The 25,810-nt window shown below is 42.0% G+C and overlaps 1 protein-coding gene across 1 annotated transcript; it reads left to right on the forward strand.

Moving 5' to 3' along the window:
- Positions 1–1,374: 1,374 nt before the first annotated feature.
- LOC120065011 (protein ILRUN) lies at positions 1,375–15,645 on the forward strand. Its single transcript, XM_039015651.1, has 5 exons — positions 1,375–2,049; positions 4,261–4,415; positions 4,635–4,832; positions 5,153–5,460; positions 15,128–15,645. The coding sequence occupies exons 1-5, from the start codon at positions 1,802–1,804 to the stop codon at positions 15,161–15,163; spliced, it is 945 nt and encodes a 314-aa protein (XP_038871579.1). The 5' UTR covers positions 1,375–1,801; the 3' UTR covers positions 15,164–15,645.
- Positions 15,646–25,810: the final 10,165 nt, after the last annotated feature.

Below are 25,810 nucleotides of genomic sequence, written 5' to 3' on the forward strand. Positions count from 1 at the left end.
AGGAGGTGGGTATATAACTGTGTCATTGTAACAAAGTATGTATAAACAAAAAATCAGATCTCTTAAACGTTTAGCTATTCCAGAGGCTGGGGCATACTAACTGAAGGCTGCCTCTCCATGCCTCTTGGACCTAGTTACTTCGCTACTATGGCCTATTTATTGCCTTACCTCCTCACGCCATTTGCACACACTGTATAGACTTTATTGTTTTCTATTGTGTTATTGACTGTACGCTTGTTTATTCCATGTGTAACTCTGTGTTGTTGTGTCGCACTGCTTTGCTTTATCTCGGCCAAGTCGCAGTTGTAAATGAGAACTTGTTCTCAACTAGCCTACATATTCTCACGTTCAAGGAGCTTTCCGTTTTGATTGGGTTGTTTTGCCTAAAAACCTTTGAGCCTATCTATATAAATATAAAACAACTCTGCATCTCTGCCCAGCCTGGCAAGAGTGGCCAAAAGGGTGTTTACCGCTGCTGGCCGGCTCGCAGGCAGCATCGCATGAGCCTGTAGCCACACACTGGCCAAACTCATGTTTCTAAAAATGAATTCTATAAATGAATTCAAATTCACTAATAAGTCTTTTTCTGTTGACTTTGTATTTAATTCTAACTAAGTCACAGTCTATATGCGCAATATATAGACTATAATGATATAATACAAGGAAATGTTATTTAAATGCTGAGCGCTATATGTCCCTACCAGCCTATTGTGTCACATTTGCAAATGCTTCACAATGTATTTATTTGTATGCTAGACTTGAAATAATTTAAATAATATAGCCTATGTAGTAAATATTGTAGTTTTTATTTCCATTGTTTTCCCTGTGAAGCACATTGTGTTGCATTCCATGTCTGAAATGTGCTGTATAAATAAAGCTTGATTTGACAGAAGAGTATGAAGATAGGCTAAAACCAAATATGTTTATAACTAAACAAGAGACCACAGCCTGTCGTTTCTAATGGGAACACATTAGTCATAGTGGGCAGGACCAAACACGAGCCAGCGAGATCCTATTAGCCTGTTGTAGCATATATCTGCACATTTCCGCGTGTGCAATAACTCAATTCGCATTTGCACTCCTAAACAACGCAATTTTTTACAACTTTGGCAAAGGTTAAAGTCTGCTAAACGTAGTCCACTTTGTTCATAACGGATTCTAGCTTGGGGAACAGAAAACTGTATTGAGATCCAATGTTTCATCGATTAGAAAATGTGCTGAATTTCAGCCAAAATCCATCTCCTTCCATCGTCTCCCACTGCCAGCCATATTTGGTAGTGAGTGGAAACGCCAAGCGGATGCTTCACATTTTATACATCTGGTGAAATATCTGTCTCGTTGTTCTATCTGTGCTTAAACGCTTCTCCAATAGAAATCCCCGATCACGCTTGAAGGCGATGTCATGGCGACGTTGGCTAGCTAAACGCATGCGCAGAAAACGTCATTGGTCTAACGGTCGCCTCGTGACGAACTGCGCATGTGCAGGCCGTCAACTCAAAAGGCACTGCTTCGATAGTGTTTTTTGACGAATTTCGAGTAATAACACAAACTACTTAAGACATTGTCTCGAATCTAGGTTTTGCCTTTAGAAAATGAACAAATAAGGAATATTTTTTCACTTCTTTCATTTACTTCTCCATCCCCAAACCCCGGCCTGGTCTACTTAGTCTGCTTCGAACGCTTGCGCTTTTGCGTCTCTGGGTTTAGAAACTCTGTGTCCACACCTTGGCCCACACACCGCGACGCAAGGTGACGTTCAATTGCACCGACGTCAAACGTTGCGCCCCACCATGCGTATTAAATGTATTGTTGTTGGAGTGGTTGTTATGACTGGACAAGGCCTCGGTTTAAATTAGGAGACCCCGCCGTCGCTGCCACGGTAGACCTGCCGATGGAGGGCATGGACATAGACCTGGACCCGGAGCTCATGCAGAAATTCAACTGTATGGGCACCACTGACAAGGATGTCCTCATCTCAGAGTTCCAAAGACTGCTGGGGTTCCAACTCAACCCGGCAGGATGCGCCTTCTTCCTTGATATGACCAACTGGTGAGTTCGTGGATGTGGGGCCTAACTTGGCTAGTAGCTAGCTAAATTTTGACGAGTGCCAAAGAAGCGAGCTAGCTGTCATTTATTGTGGTTGTGTGTGTGATGACTCTCTCGTTCTTTTTCATGTAGTTATAGCTAGATCTACTTGTGCTGATACTTTGAATTTGGCTATGACATTGCTGGGAATTATGCCGTGTTCTTGTGCTAGTCGGAACTCGGAAAATTCCGATTTGCTGATTCGATGAACGCTACACATGTATAACTAACCAGTTAACAAGTCAGACTTTTCCGAGTTTCCTAGTTTCGATTAGTATGTGAACGCGGCAATAGCTACGTTAGTTATGTGAAACTGTAGCTAACGCCAGATATATATTCGATTATGCTGCGGGGCACTGGTCTATGGACCGCGACGTGAACGGGCAAAAGCGGTGAGGGAGGAGCGCCTTTCTCAAATTAAACAGTAATATACGCTGCTCGGTCATGTTGTCAACAAGGCAGCATGGTGCATACAACATATGTTGTCCATTTTGTGTGCGTGTGTGTTAGAATTTATTTTAAAACTAGTTTTCATTGGGAAGGCAAATACAGCGTTATTGTTAAAAGCAATCAATTGCATGTGTAAACACAGAATCCTACTCATTATGCTGTGTTCAAAACAACTGTGAACTCTGAAATCTCTGACTTCTGACGTCATTGAGTTTAAGACAACTGGGAACTTGTGAAAAAATGAGCTCCAACTGGGGAAGATCAATTTTAACTGTCATCTAACTCGGAATTCCAACTCAGGAACTCGGGCCTCTTTCTAGAGTTCTGACTTTCTGAGCTGAAGAGCACTGACTTCATGACTTGACTTTGTATTTTTCAGAATTCCCAGTTGTCTTGAAAGCACCTTGGGAATTTGGAAAATAATGAGGTAAAATCATGGGGTCATTGATCTTCTAGAAAGATGCCAGAGGTTCTGACTTGGAATTCTGAGTTGGATGACCGTTAACTATTTTTCCCAGCTGCTCCATTTCCCCCCCCCCCCAAGTAATACCCAGTTGTCTTGAACACACTGTCGGAAGTCGGAGATATACCAGCTCCCAGTTGATTTGAACGGCGCATTTGAACAGGGGCACCTGGCTCAAGCCTGGGAGGCAGCCCGGTTCCAAAACTAATGCAGTGAACATTTTCCCTGGACCAGATTCATCGAATCAACTCAATAACCACACTTCCATCCAGTTTTTATGCGAGTAAAGTCGTATCGTATGAAAAAACAACATTTTTATGCCAGTAAAGACCATGTTGGATAAAAAATGGCATGACATGTCTGATGGAAGCAGCAATTTCTTTTTAAATGAACTTTCCGATTGTCAACAAAACATGATAGACAAGGTGGAATCTTTTTGTTGTTAAAATGAATTATGTGAGAAATGCAGGTGGAAATGCTTTTATGTGCAAATATTGCTTTAATAACCATCATATTGAAGTAAACTTGGGAGTCATGCGATGACATGTTGTGTGGTCCTCCCATTACGACTAGTCAGGAAAGCATGCAGTTTATTAGGCTACAGATTGAACAAATGTAAGATGAACTTCGCCAGGTGGCGCAAGTGGTGAGCTTGATGCTCCTTTCCAATAATTATCGAGGGTCTTATTCTGGTGACATGATCATCGATGCTTGGCAGCTGTTTGACAAATAAAAATGATCTTGCTCTTTGGTCCATAATAATTTCATCATGCAGGCTATACATGCCCTGTAGCTAACACTTGCCAATACCGTAGTAGGTACACTCCCTATAAAATACTTCTTATAAAAAAATATATATTTTTAAACATCAGTAGAGCTGAAAAATGGGTTTCCATCTCAATTTAACTTGTATTTTTTTGTGGTCCAGCTAAACAACCATGTGCAAGCTCCAGGAGTACATTTTTGAACACCTAGCTAGCAAGTGTTTGTGATATGATGACGTCATTTGATTGGTAGTGAGCTATGTTAGGCTAGTGATCACGACTTTATCACTGAACAAAATAAAACAACCCTGAAATTACCTTGACTCATATTTTTGCCAGGGAAAATCATTATCAGCAAGATACTTATTAAATATATATATATATTTTTAAATGGTTGTTGTGAAGTAGTTTCAGAAACTAGATCAGGTTGAATACTTGCTAATTTCAACATGGCATTGACTCACCCACTCTCCTCAATGTCTTTTGCCATTAAAACAGGAATCTACAGGCAGCCATCGGTGCATATTATGACGTTGAGAGTCCCAGCATCAACACATCATCCATGTCCTTTTTGGAGGATGTGACGATTGGTGAGGGAGAGTCTGTTCCCCCCGACACACCGTTCACAAAGACCTGGAGGATACAGAACACAGGTGGGGGTTACCTTTTATTCATCCAGTTCATATCACCATACGTATGATTCAGTCACAAAAGAAGAAAAACCTTCACTGCAATGTCAGACCTGGAAACCACTGGCTGTAAACGTGTGTGTGTGGTGCAGGTAAGGTATGAGTAACTGACTGTATGGTTGGCAAGGGAGCTTTCGGTCTTTAAAAATGTGTATGAAATATCTTTGTCTGTGTGTTTCACAGGTGCAGAGTCCTGGCCACCTGGGGTATGTCTGAAGTACATTGGAGGGGACCAGTTTGGCCACATCAACATGGTGATGGTGCGCTGTCTAGAGCCCCAGGAGATCTCAGACGTCAGTGTGCAGATGCACAGCCCTGCGTCACCTGGCATGTACCAGGGCCAATGGAGGATGTGCACAGCCACAGGACAGTTTTACGGAGGTATGTCCCAAACAGCGCAGATGCACTGTTTTGTGGACACATTTTTTCCATAAGGGTGTAATTCAGTCTAGAAATTATCCAGACACGTTAACCTCTGCAGTCTTTTTTTCTTTTAAACATGTTATACGTTTGTGTGCAATCGTTTAGCTGTGAAGTCCTTTTTCAAGATTTTTAAGTGGTCAATGTCTTGAAATTGGTCAACTTGACTTTTTATCCTTGATTTACTGAGCATTGGGGTATTTAACTCACAGCACTCTGTCTCCTGGACAGAACACGTCACCCCTAACGCCCGGTGTGCGTCACTCTCTCTGTCCACACAGACGTGATCTGGGTGATCCTCAGTGTAGAGGTGGGGGGCCTGTTGGGCGTGACACAGCAGCTGTCCTCCTTCGAGACAGAGTTCAACACGCAGCCGCACCGCAACGTGGAGGGAGACTTCAACCCCTTCGCCTCGCCACAGAAGAGCAAACACAACGCCGGAGACCACAACAACTTGAAAGACCCTGGAGGAGCCTGGGAGGGCACACAGGACGCCATCCAGCAAGATCAAAACGGACTGTCTCACAATTCTGTAAATAGAGCATCGAATGGGCTCCAAAGCAATCTATCAGTAGTGACTTACAGTCAGGTATGTATGAATTGATGAACCAAGTTTGGCTTGCCTCGAAACAAGGTGACGTCCACTCCTCATTGTTTTCTGCTTAAACATCGGGCCTCTTGTGTGAGAAGTTATTACAATATTTCTTGAGGTTTTTTTGGTTTTTGTTTTCAGTGCCATGTTTGGATGTGGATTAAAAACATCTTTCTTCATGGCTGACTTTGAAACCTCTAATTCAATATAGTGTTTTTGTTGTCACAAAATTACAGTGTTAGTGAAGTTCGCCATTTTTCCAGGCGTTGCCACTACTGTACAGTTACAGAATGTGTGTTTGGTAGTGTGTAAAACACAATAGAGCGCTGCTTTGAATTGTAGCACAGACTGATTGTTCGGGAAAGCATGCAGTTTATTAGGCTACCGCTCGTTGGCAGAAAGTGGATGTTTCTGGTTTTCAGGGGTACAGTATTTTAACAACCTAACGTAGCATGTGTATGAAACTGAAGTTATTAGGCTACAGATTAACTAAGTTAGGATGAACTTCACAGGGTGGTGAAAGTGCACGGTGATGAGCTTGATGCTCCTTTCCAATAATTATCGAGGGTCTTAACCTGGTGACACGGCGATCGACGCTTGGCTGCCGTTTGACAAATACAAGTAATTTCACTCTTTTGTCCATAATAATCTCATGATGTAGTCTATACCCGCACTGTATCTGCGAGCTGTTGGCTAGAGCGCAACTCATTTTCAGTTTCCCTCTCAGACCACTCTGACAGTCCTAGCGAAATTCTTGCTTGAGAAATTGCCCTTTTGCTAAGAAGCTATTTTGTGTTTCTTTTTGCCCATTTTAATTGCAAAGGTGCATAAAGATGTCAGAATTCAGAAATATATTTTTTAGCACTATCCACAGAGTTTTGAAACTACAGCGGACGACACGATTCAGTGCACGAGTAAATCGGCACAATCAAATTCAACTTTTTCAAATTGCTGGCGTCTTGGCGCAAAAACGTAGATAATGTATACTGTGCTAATGACGATACATCAAAAGAGTAACTGAGAGGGATTTACAATACGGCTAACTTAGCAAACAAGGTATTTGTGGTAAGTGCATGGGGGGCGCAATATTTATGCTTCTCTGCTATTAAAAACAATCATGGTAAGGTACACTACATTAACAAAAGTATGTGGACACCTGCTCGGCGAACATCTCATAAAAAAATAAATAATGGGCCTTAATATGGAGTTGGTCCCCCTTTGCTGCTATAACAGCCTCCACTCTTCTGAGAAGGCTTTCCGCTAGATGTTGAAACATTGCTGCGGGGACTTGCTTCCATTCAGCACAAGGACATTAGTGAGGTCAGGCACTGATGTTGAGCGATTAGGCCTGGCTCACAGTCGGCGTTCCAATTCATCCCAAAGGTGTTTGATGGGGTTGAGGGCAAGGCTCTGTGCAGGCCAGTCAAGTTCTTCCACACCGATCTCAACAAACTATTTCTGTATGGACCTCACTTTGTGTACGGGGGCATTGTCATGCTGAAACAGGAAAGGGCCAAATCTGCCAAACTCAGATTTGTCCGTCGGCCTTCCAGATGGTGAAGCGTGATTCATCACTCCAGAGAACGCGTTTCTATTGCTCTAGAGTCCAATGTGGGAGAGCTTTACACCACTCCAGCCAAAGCTTGGCATTGCGCATGGTGATCTTAGGCTTGTGTGCGGCTGCTCGGCCATGGAAACCCATTTCATGAAGCTCCTGACAAACAGTTATTGTGCTGGTGTTGCTTCCAGAGACAGTTTGGAACTCGGTAGTGAGTGTTGTAACTCAGGACATACTATTTTTACGCGCTACACACTTCAGCACTCGGCGGTCCCGTTCTGTGAGCTTCTGTGGCCTACCACTTCATGGCTGAGCTGTTGTTGCTCCTAGACGTTTCCACTTCACAATAACAGCACTTAGTTGACCAGGGCAGCTCTAGCAGAGCAGTCCTGACAAACTGACTTGTTGGAAAGGTGGCAACCTATGACAGTGCCATGTTGAAAGTCACTGATCTCTTCAGGAAGGCCATTCTACTGCCAATGTTTGTCTTTAGAGATTGCATGGCTGTGTGATCAATTCATTTATATATTTTTTATTATACACCCATCACCAACGGGTGTGGCTGAAATATCCGAATCCACTAATTTGAAGGGGTGTCAACATACTTTTGTGTGTGTATATACACTACATTTCAAAAGTTTTGGGTCACTAAGAAATGTGCTTGTTTTTGAAAGAAAAGCGCACTTTTTTTTGTCTTTTTTTTTTGTCCATTAAAATAACATAAAATTGATCAGAAATACAGTGTAGCTTTGTTAATGTTGTAAATGACTATTGTAGCTGGAAATGATTAAAAGCGTAGAGAGGCCCATTATCTGTAACCATCACTCCTGTATTCCAATGGCATGTTTTAGCTAATCCAAGGTCATCATTTTAAACGTCTAATTGATCATTAGAAAACCCCTTTGCAATTATGTTAGCACAACTGAAAACTGTTGTGCTGATTTTAAAGAAGCAATAAAACTGGCCTTCTTTAGACTAGTTAAGTATCTGGAGCATTAGCATTTGTGGGTTCGATTACAGGCTCGAAATGGCCAGAAACAAAGGACTTCTGAAACTCATCAGTCTATTCTTGTTCTGAGAAATGAAGGTTATTCCATGCGAGAAATTGCCAAGAAACTGAAGATCTCGTACAACGCTGTGTACTATTCCCTTCACAGAACAGAGAAAACTGTCTCTAACCAGAATAGAAAGAGGACAACTGAGCAAGAGAACAAGTACATTAGTGTCTAGTTTGAGAAACAGATGCCTTACAAGTCCTCAACTGGCAGCTTCATTAAATAAACTCAGCAAAGAAATAAATGTCCTCTCACTGTCAACTGCGTTTGTTTTCAACAAACTTAACATGCGTAAATATTTGTATGAACATAACAAGATTCAACAACTGAGACATGAACTGAACACGTTCCAGACATGTGACTAACAGAAATGGAATAATGTGTCCCTATATGTGTCCCTAAATAAGTCGGTATCTGGTGTGGCCACCAGCTACATTAAGTACTGCAGTGCATCTCCTCCTCATGGACTGCAGCAGATTTGCCAGTACTTGCTGTGAGATGTTACCCCACTCTCCCACCAAGGCACCTGTAAGTTCCCAGACATTTCTAGGTGGAATGGCCCTAGCCCTCACCCTCTGATCCAACAGGTCCCAGACGTGCTGAATGGGATTTGAGATCCGGGCTCTTCGCTGGCCATAGCAGAACACTGACATTTCTGTGTTGCAGGAAATCACGCACAGAAAAAGAAGTATGGCTGGTGGCATTGTCATGCTGGAGGGTTGTCAGGATGAGCCTGCAGGATAAGTACCACATGAGGGAGGAGGATGTCTTCCCTGTAACGCACAGCGTTGATTGCCTGCATGCAATGACAACAAGCTCAGTCCGATGATGCTGTGACACACCGCCCCAGACCATGACGGACCCTCCACCTCCAAATCGATCCCGCTCCAGAGTACAGGCCTCGGTGTAATACTCATTCCTTCGACGATAAACGCGAATCCGACCATCACCCCTGGTGAGACAAAACCGCGACTCATCAGTGAAGAGCACTTTTTGCCAGTCCTGTCTGGTCCAGCGACGGTGGGTTTGTGCCCATAGGCGACGTTGTTGCCGGTGATGTCTGTTGAGGACCTGCCTTACAACAGGCCTACAAGCCCTCAGTCCAGCCTCTCTCAGCCTATTGCGGACAGTCTGAGCACTGATGGAGGGATTGTGCGTTCCTGATGTAACTCGGGCAGTTGTTGTTGCCATCCTGTACCTGTTCCGCAGGTGTGTATCGATCCTGAGCAGGTGTTGTTACACGTGGTCTGCCACTGCGAAGACGATCAGCTGTCCGTCCTGTCTCCCTGTAGCGCTGTCTTAGGCGTCTCACAGTACGGACATTGCTATTTATTGCCCTGGCCACATCTGCAGTTCTCATGCCTCCTTGTAGCATGCCTAAGGCACGTTCATTCGGATGAGCAGGGACCCTGGGCATCTTTCTTTTGGTGTTTTTCAGAGTCAGTACAAAGGCCTCTTTAGTGTCCTAAGTTTTCATAACTGTGACTTAATTGCCTACCATCTGTAAGCTGTTAATGTCTTAACAACCGTTGCACAGGTGTCAGTTCATTAATTGTTTATTGAATAAGCACGGGAAACAGTGTTTATACCCTTTACAATGAAGATCTGAAGTTATTTGGATTTTTTTATTTTTGAAAGACAAGGTCCTGAAAAAGGGACGTTTCTTTTTTTGCTGAGTGTAGTACCCGTGAAACACCAGTCTCAAAGTCAACAGTGAAGAGGCGACTCCGGGATGCTGGCCTTCTAGGCAGAGTTCCTCTGTCCAGTGTCTGTGTTATTTTGCCCATCTTATTTATTTTTTTATTTTTTGCCAGTCTGAGATATGGCTTTTTCTTTGCTACTCTGCCTAGAAGGCCAGCATACCGGAGTCGCCTCTTTACTGTTGACGTTGAGACTGGTGTTTTGCGGGTACTATTTAATGAAGCTGCCAGTTGAGGACTTGTGAGGCGTCTGTGTCTCAAACTAGACACTAATGTACTTGTCCTCTTGCTCAGTTGTGCACCAGGGCCTCCCACACCACTTTCTTTTCTGGTTAGAGCCAGTTTGCACTGTTCTGTGAAGGAAGTAGTTCACAGCGTTGTACAAGATCTTCAGTTTCTTGGCAATTTCTCGCATGGAATAGCCTTCATTTCTCAGAACAAGAATGGACTGACGAGTTTCAGAAGAAAGTTCTTTGTTTCTGGCCATTTTGAGCCTGTAATCGAACCCACAAATGCTGATGCTCCAGATACTCAACTAGTCTAAAGAAGGCCAGTTTTATTGCTTCTTTAAAATCAGCACAACAGTTTTCAGTTGTGCTAACATAATTGCAAAAGGGTTTTCTAATGATCAATTAGCCTTTTAAAATTATGAACTTGGATTAGCTAACACAACATGCCATAGGATCACAGGAGTGGTGGTTGCTGATAATGGGTGTACAGAGGCCCATGTAGATATTCCATTTTTATTTTTTTAATCTACTGTTTCCAGCTACAATAGTCATTTACAACTTTAACAATGTCTATACTGTACTTCTGATCAAATTGGTGCTATTTTAATGGACAAAAAATGTATTTTTCTTTCAAAAAGAAGGACATTTCTAAGTGACCCAAACTTTTGAACGGTTATGTGTGTACTTAATAGGTATTAACACCAGTAACCTGGATCCCATAACCACTCTTCACATTTCCTGAATTATTTTTATTTTTTTATGACAAGATCTGGGAAATTACCACATTTCCCCCCAATGTGGCACTAACGTAATTCCACAAAATATACAACATGCACCGCAGCAGTTTGGCAAAAAATGTAATGGCACATTATCTAAACAGGTTGTCACATGGAAGCCTTTAGCCTAGCGGATTTACTTCACACAAAGTCGCCAAAAATTCAAAGCACATGCATAATTGAAACTGTCGGACTGCACACAAGACCCAAATGCAGTTTAAAGTTCTAATTAGAACTGAAAATGCTATTCTGATCCAAGCCCGGTGAGCAGAAGCCCGAGCCCAGGCCTGTTCCGCCATCACAGAAATGAAATGAAATTCAAATTGTTGCTTATACTGCAACTCCTAAAGTTGTATCCAACTGTTATACTAATTGTGTGTAACAAATCTGTTAGATTTTTCACTGAATCTCTGTATGGATATTTGGTAACAATTAGGCTGGGGAAATATTAGCTAAGTACTAATGATCATATTTTATTCTAGTTTGCTCATACATTGGCAAGAAAAAGTATGTGAACCCTTTGGAAATACCTGGATTTCTGCATAAATTGGTCATGAAATGTTATCTGATCTTCATCTAGGTCACAATAATAGACAAACGGTCTGCTTAAACTAATAACGCGAACAATTATATGTTTTGTCTTTATTGAAAACACTGTGTAAACATTCACAGTGCAGGGTGGATGAGGTATGTGAACCCTTGGATTTGATAACTGGTTGACCCTCCTTTGGCAATAACCTCAACCAAACGTTTTCTGTAGTTGCGGATCAGACCTGCACAACGGTCAGGAGGAATTTTGTATCATTCCTCTTTGCAAAACTGTTTCAGTTTCAGCAATTTTCTTGGGATGTCTGGTGTGAACTGCTCTCTTGAGGTCATGCCACAGCATCTCAATCGGGTTGAGGTCAGGGTTGGGTCACTCCAGAAGGCGTATTTTCTTCTGTTGAAGCCATTCTGTTGTTGATTTTACTTCTGTGTTTTGGGTCGTTGTCCTGTTGCGTCACCCAACTTCTGTTGAGCTTCAATTGGCAGACAGCCTAATATTCTCCTGCAAAATGTCTTGATAAACTTGAATTCATTTTTCCGTTGACAATAGCAAGCTGTCCAGGCCCTGAGGCAGCAAAGCAGCTCCAAACAACCTTTACAGTTGGGATGAGGTTTTGATGTTGGTGTGCTGGGCCTTTTCTTTTTTTTCACACAGTCGTGTGTGTGTGTTCCATCCGAACAACTCAACTGTAGTTTCATCTGTCCACAGAATATTTTGACAGTAGCGCTTGGGAACATCCAGTTGCACTTTTGCAAACTTCAGCCGTGCAGCAATGTTTTTTTTAGACAGAAGTGGCTTCTTCCGTGTTGTCCTCCCATGAACATCATTCTTGTTTAGTGTTTTACGTATCGTAGACTCGTCAACAGAGATGTTAGCATGTTCCAGAGATGTCTGTAAGTCTTTAACTGACACTCTAGGATTCTTCTTAACCTCATTGAGCATTCTGCGCTGTGCTCTTGCAGTCATCTTTGCAGGACGGCCACTCCTAGGGAGAATAGCAACAGTGCTGAACTTTATCAATTTCTAGACATTTTGTGGAATGATGAACATCAAGGCTTTTAGAGATACTTTTGTAATCCTTTCCAGCTTTATGCAAGTCAACAATTCTTAGGTCTTCTGAGATCTCTTTTGTTCGACGCATGGTTCACATCAGGCAATGCTTCTTGTGAATAGCAAACTCAAATTTTGTTTTAATTTGTATTTTTTATATTTTTCATAGGGCAAGGCAGCTCTAACCAACATATCTCATCTCATTGATTGGACTCTAGGTTAGCTGACTCCTGACTCCAATTAGCTTTTTGAGAAGTCATTAGCCTAGGGGTTCACATACTTTTACAACCTACACTGAATTTTTATATGATATAATCAATATAGACAATAAGAAATTCAATAATTTTTGTGTTATTAGTTTATGCCCACTATGTTTGTCTATTGTTGTGACTTAGATAAAGATCAGATCAAATTTGATGACCAATTTAGGCAGAAATCCAGGTAATTCCAAAGGGTTTTCTTGCCACTGTATATTAGCTGATAACATTTTGAACAAGTCTGCTTGCTCTTCACTCATGTAGTAGCCTGTCCTACTCCCAACCAAAAGCCTGTGACTTGTCTGATAATCAATCAATGTGATTTTGTGTCACTGAATCTCTATTTATTTGGTCTCTGGCAGGACATGTGGTAGATGAGCAAAAAAATTAATTAACTATCACTGATCAGAAACATTCAGTGTGCTATAATGTAGCCTAAATCCAGTGTATATTTATATGTTGACTCACGTTGTCGTCTTTTTTTTTTTATATAGAGCCTAGGCTATTTTCCTATTGTGCCAATCCCAAAATCCTGACTCCTGTCTCGCATTAAATACCTAACTTTATTCTGTAATCCATAGGTTGCATTATCAAAGCACGTCTCGCCTATGCATGTCAAAATACCGCTATAACATTTATCCTGCTTCTCTGCACTCTCTCTCTTATTGCTGCCCATATGAGCGCCTAGGTCAATTTTAGTTTTTTTTAAAAGCAGAGTTGGTCCCTGTTAAAATACCTTGATATTTAAACAATTACCTCCAGTCGTCTCCGTTATTCGTGAGTTGATTTGTATTATAATAATAATATCGATTTTGCCAAATAGGAGATATTCTCTCACCTTTGATCATTTTGACTTTTGTTTGACCGCCGTTACAAAGTTTGTATGATTCGACAACGCTATAGCCTATTCGGGGTGCGCCCTATGCCTGAATGAATGAATAATGCTCAGAATTTATGAACGCCATCTTTCGCAATTCACAACAATGTCACTGGCAATCAAAGTTACTGTATCATTACTAAATATCAGTTTCACTTCCGGTGAAGTCTTTATATATTTTGGGAGAACCCTGGCATAGTAACCATATTTTTGTGGTATTTCCCGGGACTCTCTGTCACGTATACTCCCTCTCCGGCCTCTAGGTCATCAGGCTGCTGATTATCCCACACACCTGTCACCATCGTCTCGCGCACCTGCGCCTCATGACACTCACCTGGACTCCATCACCTCCTTGATTATCTTCCCTATATCTGTCACTCCCCTCGGTTCTTTCCTCAGGCGTTATTGACTCTGTTTTCATGTCGGTGTGTTTGTTTCGTGTTCATTGTTTCTTTTATTTATAAAAACACTCACTCCCTGAACTTGCTTCCCGACTCTCAGGGCACACTCGTTACACTCGGTATAAATATGAATTATTCTTGGTATTGAAATGTGGTAGATTTTTGGGAAAATATTCATCCATAGTTCTTAATTGTTAACGAGAAATGAATTGATATTGAGAAACACGGCTGCATTGGCCTTTTTTTAAGTCTTGGACTAAAGCAATCTCAATGGAGGTTCTCCTTGTAGTCCTAATCTGTGTCTGGATAATCATCCCTATATGACAGTTCGTGGTTACAATATCCTCACCGAGCAACATCCACCACTACAGCTGCTGTACTCCACCTGCTTTGCCAAGTTTATTGCCTTTAATGATGCAAGTTATTTTATTGTTTTTATGGATTTACCTGTATATATGATGATAACCCTCGCCAGTTTGCCACCATATAGCCCTCAGAGATGCTTGGATATGTGTGTGTCCGTGCCTGCTCGAAATCACCTCATACTTCTGTTATAGCTAGCCATTTTTTTTTTTATTCCAGACTGTAAATGTACTGCCACTCCTGGCTGGGTACACCTGACTTTACAGAAACCCATGCCTCTGTTGCTCATTCACAGCTTTTATTGACTCAATAATGGACTGAGGTACTGCGGAGCTTATCTTTCTGAGGGATACAGATGTGCTTTATGTAAGGGCTTGCCCTGTTCAGGAGGGTGCTGCTTCCTTACTGGCCTGCGACACCGGACACGTAACTTTTACAAACCTTGAGAAACCCCTATTAAATTCAATGAAAACCTGGCCGTGAGCACGCCGACTCCGCAGGAGGCATGCGCCGTTCAGCGTAAAATTGCGCACCGGTTCTAATTTCAAGATTTGCTACACGCAGCTCCCACCCGAGAACAACGTGATAGAGCGGCCCACACTGCTCATGCCGGGAAAAAGTTACACCTCCAGTGTAGCGGGGGGGGGGGGGAAGTACTGTTGTCCCAATGCCCCAGTGTAAGAATTTTCAGATCGAAATGTAATGAACGGCGCTTATACGATTCCCTATTCTAAGCGACAGGCAATCTCATATTTGTTCTACACAATGCATTTCTATCGACCACGTTCTTAGCATTTCACTTTACTGATCTCATACCATGCATTTGACTGTGTTCTGTGTCTCTCCCCAGGGTATTCATGGCCCCTATCCGTTTGGGCAGAGTTAGAAAGATGGGAGATCCAGGCGGTGCTGAACTGACCTGGGAATGTTGAGGCAGGGGCACCGGAGAGGGGAGTGACATATTTCATACAGACTCCAGACAACCCTCTTCCTTGCCCCAATCCACTAAAACACAAGCTACAGAGAGAACAAGGATGCACCTACCCCAGCGAATAACCCCCTACCAACATCATCAGCACCCTCCTGAGATCTGCATGTGTAAATGCTACATAATGAGTGCTATAAATCCTAAAAAAAAGAAATCATACTACTACACAGCTGTTTTTAGTTTTCTTTCAACACACCTCAGTGAGTAAGGACTGCTGGATGAGTTAAGCAAATGGATGGATGTGTGTGTGCTTGAGCAAATGACATGTGTGAGTGAAAAAAGCCATCTAAAACTATTTTGCCTTGGTGAGCAATTGTACAGTTGAAGTCGGAAGTTTACATGCACTTAGGTTGGAGTCATTAAAACTCGTTTTTCAACCACTCCACAAATTTCTTGTTAACTAACTATAATTTTGGCAAGTCAGTTAGGACATCTACTTTGCAGGACAAGTTATTTTTCCAAAAATTCAATTCACTGTATCACAATTCCAGTGGGTCAGAAGTTTACATACACAAAGTTGACTGTGTGTTTAAACAGCATGGAAAATCCCACAAAATGATGTCTAGGCTTTAGAAGTTTCTGATTGCTAATTGACATCATTTGAGTCAATTGGAGGTGTACCTGTGGATGTATTTCAAGGCCTACCTTCAAACTTAGTGCCTCTTTGCTTGACATCATGGGAAAATCAAAAGAAATCAGCTAAGACCTCCAGAAAAAAAGTTGTAGACCTCCATAGGTCTGGTTAATCCTTGGGAGCAATTTCCAAACGCCGGAAGGTACCATGTTCATCTATACAAACAATAGTACGCAAGTATAAACACCATGGGACCACGCAGCTGTCATACCGCTCAGGAAGGAGACGCGTTCTGTCTCCTAGAGATGAACGTACTTTGGTGCAAAAAGTGCAAATCAATCCCAGAACAACAGCAAAGAACCTTGTGAAGATGCTGGAGGAAACAGGTACAAAAGTATCTATATCCACAGTAAAATGAGTCCTATATCGACATAACCTGAAAGGACGCTCAGCAAGGAAGAAACCACTGCTCCAAAACCGCCATTAAAAAAAGCCAGACTACGGTTTGCAAATGCACATGGGGACAAAGATCGTACTTTTTGGAGAAATGTCCTCTGGTCTGATGAGACAAAAATAGAACTGTTTGGCCATAATGACCATCGTTATGTTTGGAGGAAAAGGGGGACGCTTGCAAGCCGAAGAACACCATCCCAACCGTGAAGCCTGGCGGTGGCAGCATCATGTTGTGGGGTTTGCTGCGGGAGGGACTGGTGCACTTCACAAAATAGATGGCATCATGAGGTAGGAAAATTATGTGGATATATTGAAGCAACATCTCAAGACATCAGTCAGGAAGTTAAAGCTTGGTCGCAAATTGGTCTTCCAAATGGACATTGACCCCAAGCATACTTCCAAAGTTGTGGCAAAATGGCTTAAGGACAACAAAGTCAAGGTATTTGAGTGGCCATCATCACAAAGCCCTGACCTCAATCCTGTAGAACATTTGTGGGCAGAACTGAAAAAGAGTGTGTGAGCAAGGAATGGCAGGAGGAATAGGCCAAAATTCACCCAGCTTATTGTGGGAAGCTTGTGGAAGGCTACCTGAAACGTTTGACCCAAGTTAAACAATTTCAAGGCAATGCTACCAAATACTAATTGAGTGTATGTTAACTTCTGACCCACTGGGAATGTGATGAAAGAAATAAAAGCTGAAATAAATCATTCTCTCTACTATTATTCTGACATTTCACATTCTTAAAATTAAAGTGGTGATCCTAACTGACCTAAGACAGAGAATTTTTACTAGGATTAAAAGTCAGGAATTGTGAAAAATTTAGTTTATATGCATTTGGCTAAGGTGTATGTAGACTTCCAACGGTAGGTTTTTAATCAATGTCTGCATATGTACAGTACCAGTCAAAAGTTCTAATGTTTTTCTTTATTTTTCATATTTTCTACATTGTGGAATAATAGTGAAGACATCAACTATGAAATAACACATGGAAGGAATCATGTTGTAACCAAAAACGTGTTAAACAAATCAAAATATATTTGAGATTCTTCAATGTAGCCACCCTTTGCCTTGACAACAGCTTTGCACACACTTGGCATTCTCAACCAGCTTAATGAGGTAGTCACCTGGAATACATTTCAATTAACAGGTGTGCCTTGTTAATTTGTGGAATTTCTGTCCTCAATGCGTATGAGCCAATCAGTTGTGTTGACATGGTAGGGTTGGTATACAGAAGATATGATCTATTTGATAAAATCCCAAGTCCATATTATGGCAAGAACAGCTCAAATACGAAAAGCGAAACGTCAGTCCATCATTACTCTTAGACAATCCGGAAAAGGTAAAGAACTTTGAAAGTTTATTCAAGTGCAGTCACAAAAACCAAGCGCTATGATGAAATTGGCTCTCATGAGGACCGCCACAGGAAAGGATGACCCAGAGTTACCTCTGCTGTTCATTAGGGTTACCAGCCTCAGAAATTGCAGCCCAAATAAATAATTCAGAATTCAAGTAACAGACACATCTCAACATAAACTTTTCAGAGGATACTGTGAATCAGACCTTCGTGGTCGAATTGCTCCAAAGAAACCACTACTAAAGGACACCAATATGAAGAGACTTGCTTGGGCCAAGAAACACGAGCAATGGACATTAGACCGGTGGTAATCTGTCCTTTGGTCTGATGAGTCCAAATTTGAGATTTTTGGTTCTTTTGTCAGACGCAGAGTAGGTGCACGGATGATCTCCGCATGTGTGGTTCCCACCGTGAAGCATGGAGGTGTGATGGTGTGGGGGTGCTTTGCTGGTGACCTTGTCTGTGATTTATTTTGAATTCAAGGCACACTTAACCTGCTTGGGTTCCACAGTATTCTGCAGCGATACGCCATCCCATCTGGTTTGCACTTAGTCCCACTGTCATTTGTTTTTCAACAGGACAATGACCCAAAACACACCTCCAGGCTGTGTAAGGGCTATTTGACCAAGAAGGAGATTTATGGAGTACTGCATCAGATGACCTGGCCGCCACAATCACCCGACCTCATCCCAATTGAGATGAGTTGGTCCGCGGAGTGAAGGAGGAGCAGCCAACGAGCTCAGCATTTCAAATTGTATTTGTCACATGCGCCGAATACAACAGGTAGACCTTACCGTGAAATGCTTACTTACAAGCCCTTAACCAACAATGCAGTTCAAGAAATAGTGTTAATGAAATATTTACAAAATAAACTCAAGTAACAAAATCGAATCAATCAAAATAACACAATAACGAGGCTATTTGTAGGGGGTACCAGCACCGAGTCAATGTGTGGGGGTACAGGTTAATCGAGGTAATTTGTAAAGTGACTGCATAGATAATAAACAGCGAGTAGCAGCAGTGTAAAGACAGGGAGTGGGAGGTGGACCCATGTCAAGTCTTTTCAGTCTCCTGCGGGGGAAAAGGTGTTGCTGTGCCCTCTTCACAACTGCCTTGGTGTGTTTGAACCATGATAGTTTGGTGATGTTGACACCAAGGAACTTAACTCTCGACCCGCTCCACTTCAGTCCCGTCGATGTTAATGGGAGCCTTTTCGGCCTTCCTATAGTCCACGATCAGCTCCTTTGTCTTGCTCACATTGAAAGGTTGTCCTGGCACCAAACTGCCAGGTCTCTGACCACCTCCCTATAGGCTGTCTCATCGTTGTTGGTGATCAGGCCTACCACTGTTGTCATCAGAAAACTTAATGGTGGTTTTGGAGTCGTGCTGGCCACGCAGTCGTGGGTGAACAGGGAGTACAAGAGGGGACTAAGCACGCACCCTTGAGGGGCCCCAGTGTTGAGGATCAGCGTGGCAGATGTGTTGTTGCCTACCCTTACCACCTGGGGGGGGGCCTACCCTTACAACATGTGGGAAGTCCTTCAAGACTGTTCGAGAAGCATCCTACGCAAAGATTGTTGAGAGAATGCCAAGAGTGTGCGAAAATGTCATCAAAACAAAGGTTGGCTACTTTGAAGATTCTCAAATATAAAATATATTTTGATTTGTTTAACACTTTTTCTTGGTTGCTACATGATTCCATATGTGTTATTTTGATTTCTTCACTATTATTCTACACTTGTAGTAAATAGTACAAATAAAGAGAGAACCTTGAATGAGTAGGTGTGTCCAAACGTTGGACTGTTACTATATGTGAATGGTTTCCTTTTGGATTTTACTAAACATGAAATGGTGGTTACTACTTCGGTAAGGAAGTGGTGACCTATGTACACATAAATATAATACTCCTTCTAAAACAATTCCTCCACTGATGTTTCAGAATTTAGGATACAGGCCTGTGAATGAGTAGCCCAGTAAATAAGGCTTTGCTGTACTGTTCTAACACAGAGATGCATAGTTCAGTCGTAAAGCTTGTTCTTTAGAGCAAGCAGATGGTGCTAATAATTAAACTACCAAACCAAATTGGCTCTGACACGTCACAACAGACAACATCATAGAAAATAGACTTCTGGGTTTGTGACTTCTCAAGCCAGCAGCAATATCAACACCATTGTTTTATTTCTGCAGTTGTTTCTGCAGTTTGCACGATGCCACTTCAGATGTTTGCAAGTGGTGATTTGATTTACTGTCTGGATCTAGAGTGTATTTTGTGTTTATATATATACTCCTTGTTTTATATCTTTCTTCCAAACTTGTACACAACATTGAGTCCCGTTTTGATTGTCAAATGAAGTAAATTTGGTACTACTTATATTGAAAAGAACACAGGTTCAACCCTGGAATTCATTGTACTCCGCATGAAGTGCTGTATGAGGTTTAGTTATGTTAATCATTGTTTACAAATATCAACCAAGCTAAGTTAACATCGTGTTCTGAAATCTGTTTACCATTTGGGAATGTTGTCATTTTTAACTCTTTCTTCAAGCAATCCTGATTTGTCTGCTTCCCGTGTTCCACCAGGTTGAGTAAAAAAAAAAAAAAGGAAATGAGTGACAATTGTTATTCATCGACTAAAGCTGTTGTAGATGCCCGTACAATAGTCTTTTATGGTTTATTCTGAAGGACGGTATCTGTTTTCTTGTGGGCATGGTGTTTTCACACAAGCCTTTCATATTTCTGTATTTCTCAAGGTCATACTGTTAATCCTCCCAAACTTTTTTTTTTTTTTTAATCATCGGAGTCCCTTTGTCTGCTTTGCTTGTGTTTGTGTGTTCGATGGGGAGAGTTTTTAATTATTTGCTTCTTTTTTTTTTTTCAAGCAGTGTGGCGTGGTGAGTGGATGAGTGGAGAGTTTGCATATTCTTATGATAGAACATTTATGAGAAGAGAAAATGGCAAATTCAAGCATTTTTCCTGTATGTATAAATTAAGATTTGTATGATTAAATTAACACTGACACAAATAATGTGGCAACATGTTTGTTAGTTTTTTTCGTTGATTGACTCACTGACTCATGTAATACACTGTGTTGGCAGGGAGAGACCACAGCACAGTTTTATGTCATATTTTGCCAGGATGAGGCTGTGGTCCCCAAATGACAAAAATAGGCATTGAGTCCCAAGAGAAACTGCAAGTCTATTTGTGAGAGGTAAGTGGTACTTGAGACAGAGGTGCTGCTTCCCACATTAATGGTGTGGCCGTTGGTTTATGGTACAAGCTGTAAGGTATGATGTTTCCTCACAGTGGGCTCTTCAGTCCAGGGTTAACGGTTCTGTTATAGGCAATCTCACCATCTTACTGTACACTGACTTACTGTAAGTGGTGTCATCATGATTAAAGTTCAGACATGCTGAAAAGCAATTGAAAAGGCAAAAGTATAATCCCACAGCACGTTTTACAGTAGGAAAATGGTTGTAAATGTTTCATTCTCATTAAACAACCCATCTCTTGTTGCAGACTGACAATATAATGTACATTTCATCAGGAGCATTATTCATAATTCAAGATGTAGTGCCTCAAAAGGAAACACTACTTATTTATTCTTAATTAATCCTAATTCATGTTGGAGATAATAGAGTATGGATGATGAAAAAAAAACTAAAGATTATTCTAAAAAGACCATACCTGAGTGTGTAGGAAAGGGGTGAACTCTGTCCTCATTGACACCTGGATAGGTGGTGCCTTTGAGCGTATGGATCCAGTAGCATAGCAGTGTTTTCTAGAAAGATTATCTATTATATTGACAAAATAGCCGAGTGACCACTCTAACAATGTAAATACATGTCCTCAAAGATTAAAGACAGATGAGATCAGGTGGGGCCTTTCTAGCCAATGAGAGGGCATATGTGTGTGAACAACAGGCACAACCAAGTCGTTTTTCTCAATATTGCCAGAATGATACGTGCATTCACACACACTACCGTTCAAAAGTTTCGGGTCACTTAGAAATGTCCTTGTTTTTGAAAGAAAAGCATTTTTTTGTCCATTAAAATAACATCAAATTGATCAGAAATACAGTGTAGACATTGTTCATGTAAATTACTATTGTAGCTGGAAATGGCTAATTTTCAATGGAATATCTACATAGGTGTACAGAGGCCCATTATCAGCAAACGTCACTCCTGTGTTCCAATGGCATGTTGTGTTAGCTAATCCAAGTTTATCATTTTAAAAGGCTAATTGATCATTTGGAAACCCTTTTGCAATTATGTTAGCACAGCTGAAAACTGTTGTCCTGATTTAAAGAAGCAATAAAACTTGCCTTCTTTAGACTAGTTGAGTATCTGGAGCATCAGCATTTGTGGGTTCAAGTACAGGCTCAGAATGGCCAAAATAACTTTCTTCTGAAACTCATCAGTCTATTCTTGTTCTGAGAAATGAAGGCTATTCCATGCAAGAAATTGCCAAGAAACTGAAGATCTCGTACAATGCTGTGTACTACTTCCTTCACAGAACAGTGCAAACTGGCTCTAACCAGAATAGAAAGAGGTGTGGGAGGCCCTGGTGCACAACTGAGCAAGAGGACAAGTACATTAGGGTGTCTAGTTTGAGAAACCGACGCCTCACAACTCCTCAACTGGCAGCTTCATTAAATAGTACCCGCAAAACACCAGTCTCAATGTCAACAGTAAAGAGGTGACTCCAGGATGCTGGCCTTCTAGGCAAAGTTGCAAAGAAAAAGCCATATCTCAGACTGCCCAATAAAAAAAAGATTAAGATGGGCAAAAGAACACACACTGGACAGAGGAACTCTGCCTAGAAGGCCAGCATCCCGGAGTCGCCTCTTCACTGTTGACGTTGATACTTAACTAGTCTAAAGAAGGCCAGTTTTATTGCTTTAATCATAAAAACAGTTTTCCGCTGTGCTAACATAATTGCAAAAGGGTTTTCTAATAATCAATTAGCCTTTAAAATGATAAACTTTGATTAGCTAACACATTAACAACATTAACAATGTCTATACTGTATTTCTGATCAATTTTAATGGACAAAAAAAAAAGTGCTTTTCTTTCAAAAACACTTTTGAACGGTAGTGTCTATCAGTACATTTGTAACAGCCAAAACAATACCAAACTATTTCATCAAATAAGCCACCTGTAATTCGACACTCTCTCATTAACCTCCATACAAAAAAAGGACGTATCTCACGTGGACAGATTTTGGGTGGAGTAAATCCTCTCGCTTCACATCTTCCTCTCCGATAACTTCTTCTGTGTGACATTTTGACATTTTACTCATTTAGCAGACACTCTTATCCAGTGCGACGTACAGTTAGTGCATTTATCTTAAGATAGCTAGGTGGGAGAACCACATATCACAGGCATAGTAAGTACACTTTTCCTCTATAAAGTAGCTATCAGCAAAGTCAGAGCTAGAGGGGGGGGGGGGTCAAGTGCCTGTGTTGGTTTAGGATGTGTGGGGGGTCTAGGTGAGGAGGGGGATTATTTCAGATGCTCTTTTAAGAGGTAGGGTTTCTGGCCCTTCGGAAGATGGGCAGGGACTCTGCTGTCCTAGCTTCAGGGGAAAGCTGGTTCCACCATTGGGGTGCCAGGACAGAGAAAAGCTTGGACAGGGCTAAGCGGGAGCTGCCCTCCCGTAGGGGTGGGAGGGCCAAGAGATGAGAGGTGGCAGAACGGAGTACTCGGGTTGGGGTGTAGGGTTTGAGCATAGCCTGAAGGTAGTAAAAGGTAGTCCTCTTGCTGCTCCGTAGGCAAGTACCATGGTCTTGTAGTGGATGCGAGCTTCAACTGGAAGCCATTGGAGTGTGTGGAGGAGCGGGGTGGCATGGGAGAACTTGGAACTCGACAACTAGGCAAGCTGCAGCGTTCTGGATAAGTTGCAGGTGTTTGATGGCACAACCGGGAAGCCGAGCCAAGAGCAAGTTTCAGTAGTCCAGACAGGAGATGACAAGTGCCTGGATTAGGACCTGCGCCACTTCCTGTATGACGTAGGGCCATACTCTACGGATGTGGTAGAGTCACTGCTTTGATGTTTGCAGAGAACGACAGGGTGTTGTCCAGGGTCACACCATGGTTCTTTACACTCTGGTAGGGTGGCACTGTGGAGTTGTCAACCGTAATGGAGCGGGCAGGCTTTCACCAGGAGGAAGAGCAGCTCCATCTTGTCGAGGTTGAGCTTGAGGTGGTGGGCCGACATACAAGCTGAGATATTTGCCAGGCACGCAGAGAAGCGTGTTGCCACTTGGGTGTTAAAAGGCGGGAAGGAGAAAAGTATTTGAGTGTAATCCACATAGCAATGATAGGAGAGACCATGTGAGGATATGACGGAGCCGAGTGACTTGGTGTATATAGAGAAGAGGGCCTATAACCGAGCCGTGGGGGACACCAGTAGTGAGAGTATGTGGTGCAGACACAGATCCTCTCCGCACCACCTGATAGGAGTGGGTTGCCAGGTAGGATGCAATCCAAGAGTGTGCAGAGCCTGAGACTCCAAGCCCTGAGAGGGAGGAGAGGAGTATCTGATGGTTCACGGCGTCGAAGGCAGTTGAAAGATCTAGGAGGATGAGAACAGAGGAGAGAGACAGTCATCTTTGGCAGTGTGGAGAGCCTCTGTGACACGGGGAAAAGCAGTCTTGGTTGAGTGACACGTATTGAAGCCAGACTGGTTAGGGCCAAGAAGGTTGTTCTGAGAGAGAGAACGAGAAAGTGGATCAGAGACCTGTATCCCTTTTTTATTTTCTTTCCAAAACATGTTGATATTAAAATATATATGAAAAAAAAAAAAAAAAAAAAACTATGTTTTTAAGGGACAGGAAGGGACAAGACAAAAACACATCCGACTGCTACGCCATCTTGGAACACTGATAAGTGTACCAAGTTTCATGCTTTTATGAAAACGTGAACACTTTCTCGTTATTTTTCTGATCCACTTTCTCGTTATCTCTCAGAACAATCTTCTGGACCCTAACCAGCCTGGCTTCAATACTAGTAGATCCTCTGGATTGACTTACCTTCATGTCTAACAGTAAGAATGGACTGTCGTTTCTCTTTGCTTATTTGGTTACTACATGATTCCATATGTGCTATTTATAGTTTTTAGTTTTGATGTCTTCACTATTATTCTACAATATAGAAATTAATCAAAATAAAGAAAAACCCTTGAATGAGTAGGTGTGTCCAAACTTTTCACTGGTACTGTACATAAAACAACTTATTTTTAGATGTTTCATGTAAAAAGTTAGAGGTACAATTTATTAATAATGATATATAAAATATGATATACAATAACACAGAGCTTACTGTACAAAAAAGAGCTTACTCTGACTACACGATGGACAGGTGCCAAAATAATATGTAATAATTATTAAATAAATACTATGTGATTATTTGAGTGGGACTGTGCAGATATGGTGTAAACAGAACAAATGAGGACAAATATTGACTTTAACTCTCTGCTGTACATTGAGCAACTTGAATAAGAAAGGCACGGCAAACTGCTGCTTATCATATCTGGGATCTGCAAGTACATTTAAGTCAACAGAATGATTGATTAGATATGACGGAAAATACATTGTGTGGTTATGGCGGAATAGAAAAATGCCCACCACGGCCATCAGAGGGAGTTTTTTGAGTTGTGTTTATAGCCCCAAACTGCATTTAACATTTTTATTTTTATTTATTTTTAACCCCGTTTTTCTCCCCAATTTTGTGGTATCCAATTGTTAGTAGTTACTGTCTTGTCTCATCGCTACAACTCCCGTACGGGAGAGACGAAGGTCGAGAGCCATGCGTCCTCCGAAACACAAGCCAACCAAGCCGCACTGCTTCTTAACACAGCGCGCATCCAACCCGGAAGCCAGCCGCACCAATGTGTCGGAGGAAACACCGTACACCTAGCGACCCGGCCTGCCACAGGAGTCGCTAGTGCGCGATGAGACAAGGATATCCCTACTGGCCAAACCTTCCCTAACCCGGACGACGCTAGGCCAATTGTGCGTCGCCCCATGGACCTCCCGGTCGCGGCCGGCTGCGACAGAGCCTGGGCTCGAACCCAGAGTCTCTGGTGGCACAGCTAGCACTGCGATGCTGTGCCTTAGACCACTGTGCCACCCGGGAGGCCCAAACTGTATTTTTTATTTTTTTA

This window comes from Salvelinus namaycush, chromosome 20 (assembly GCF_016432855.1).
Source record: "Salvelinus namaycush isolate Seneca chromosome 20, SaNama_1.0, whole genome shotgun sequence".
Classification (NCBI taxonomy): Eukaryota; Metazoa; Chordata; class Actinopteri; order Salmoniformes; family Salmonidae; genus Salvelinus; species Salvelinus namaycush.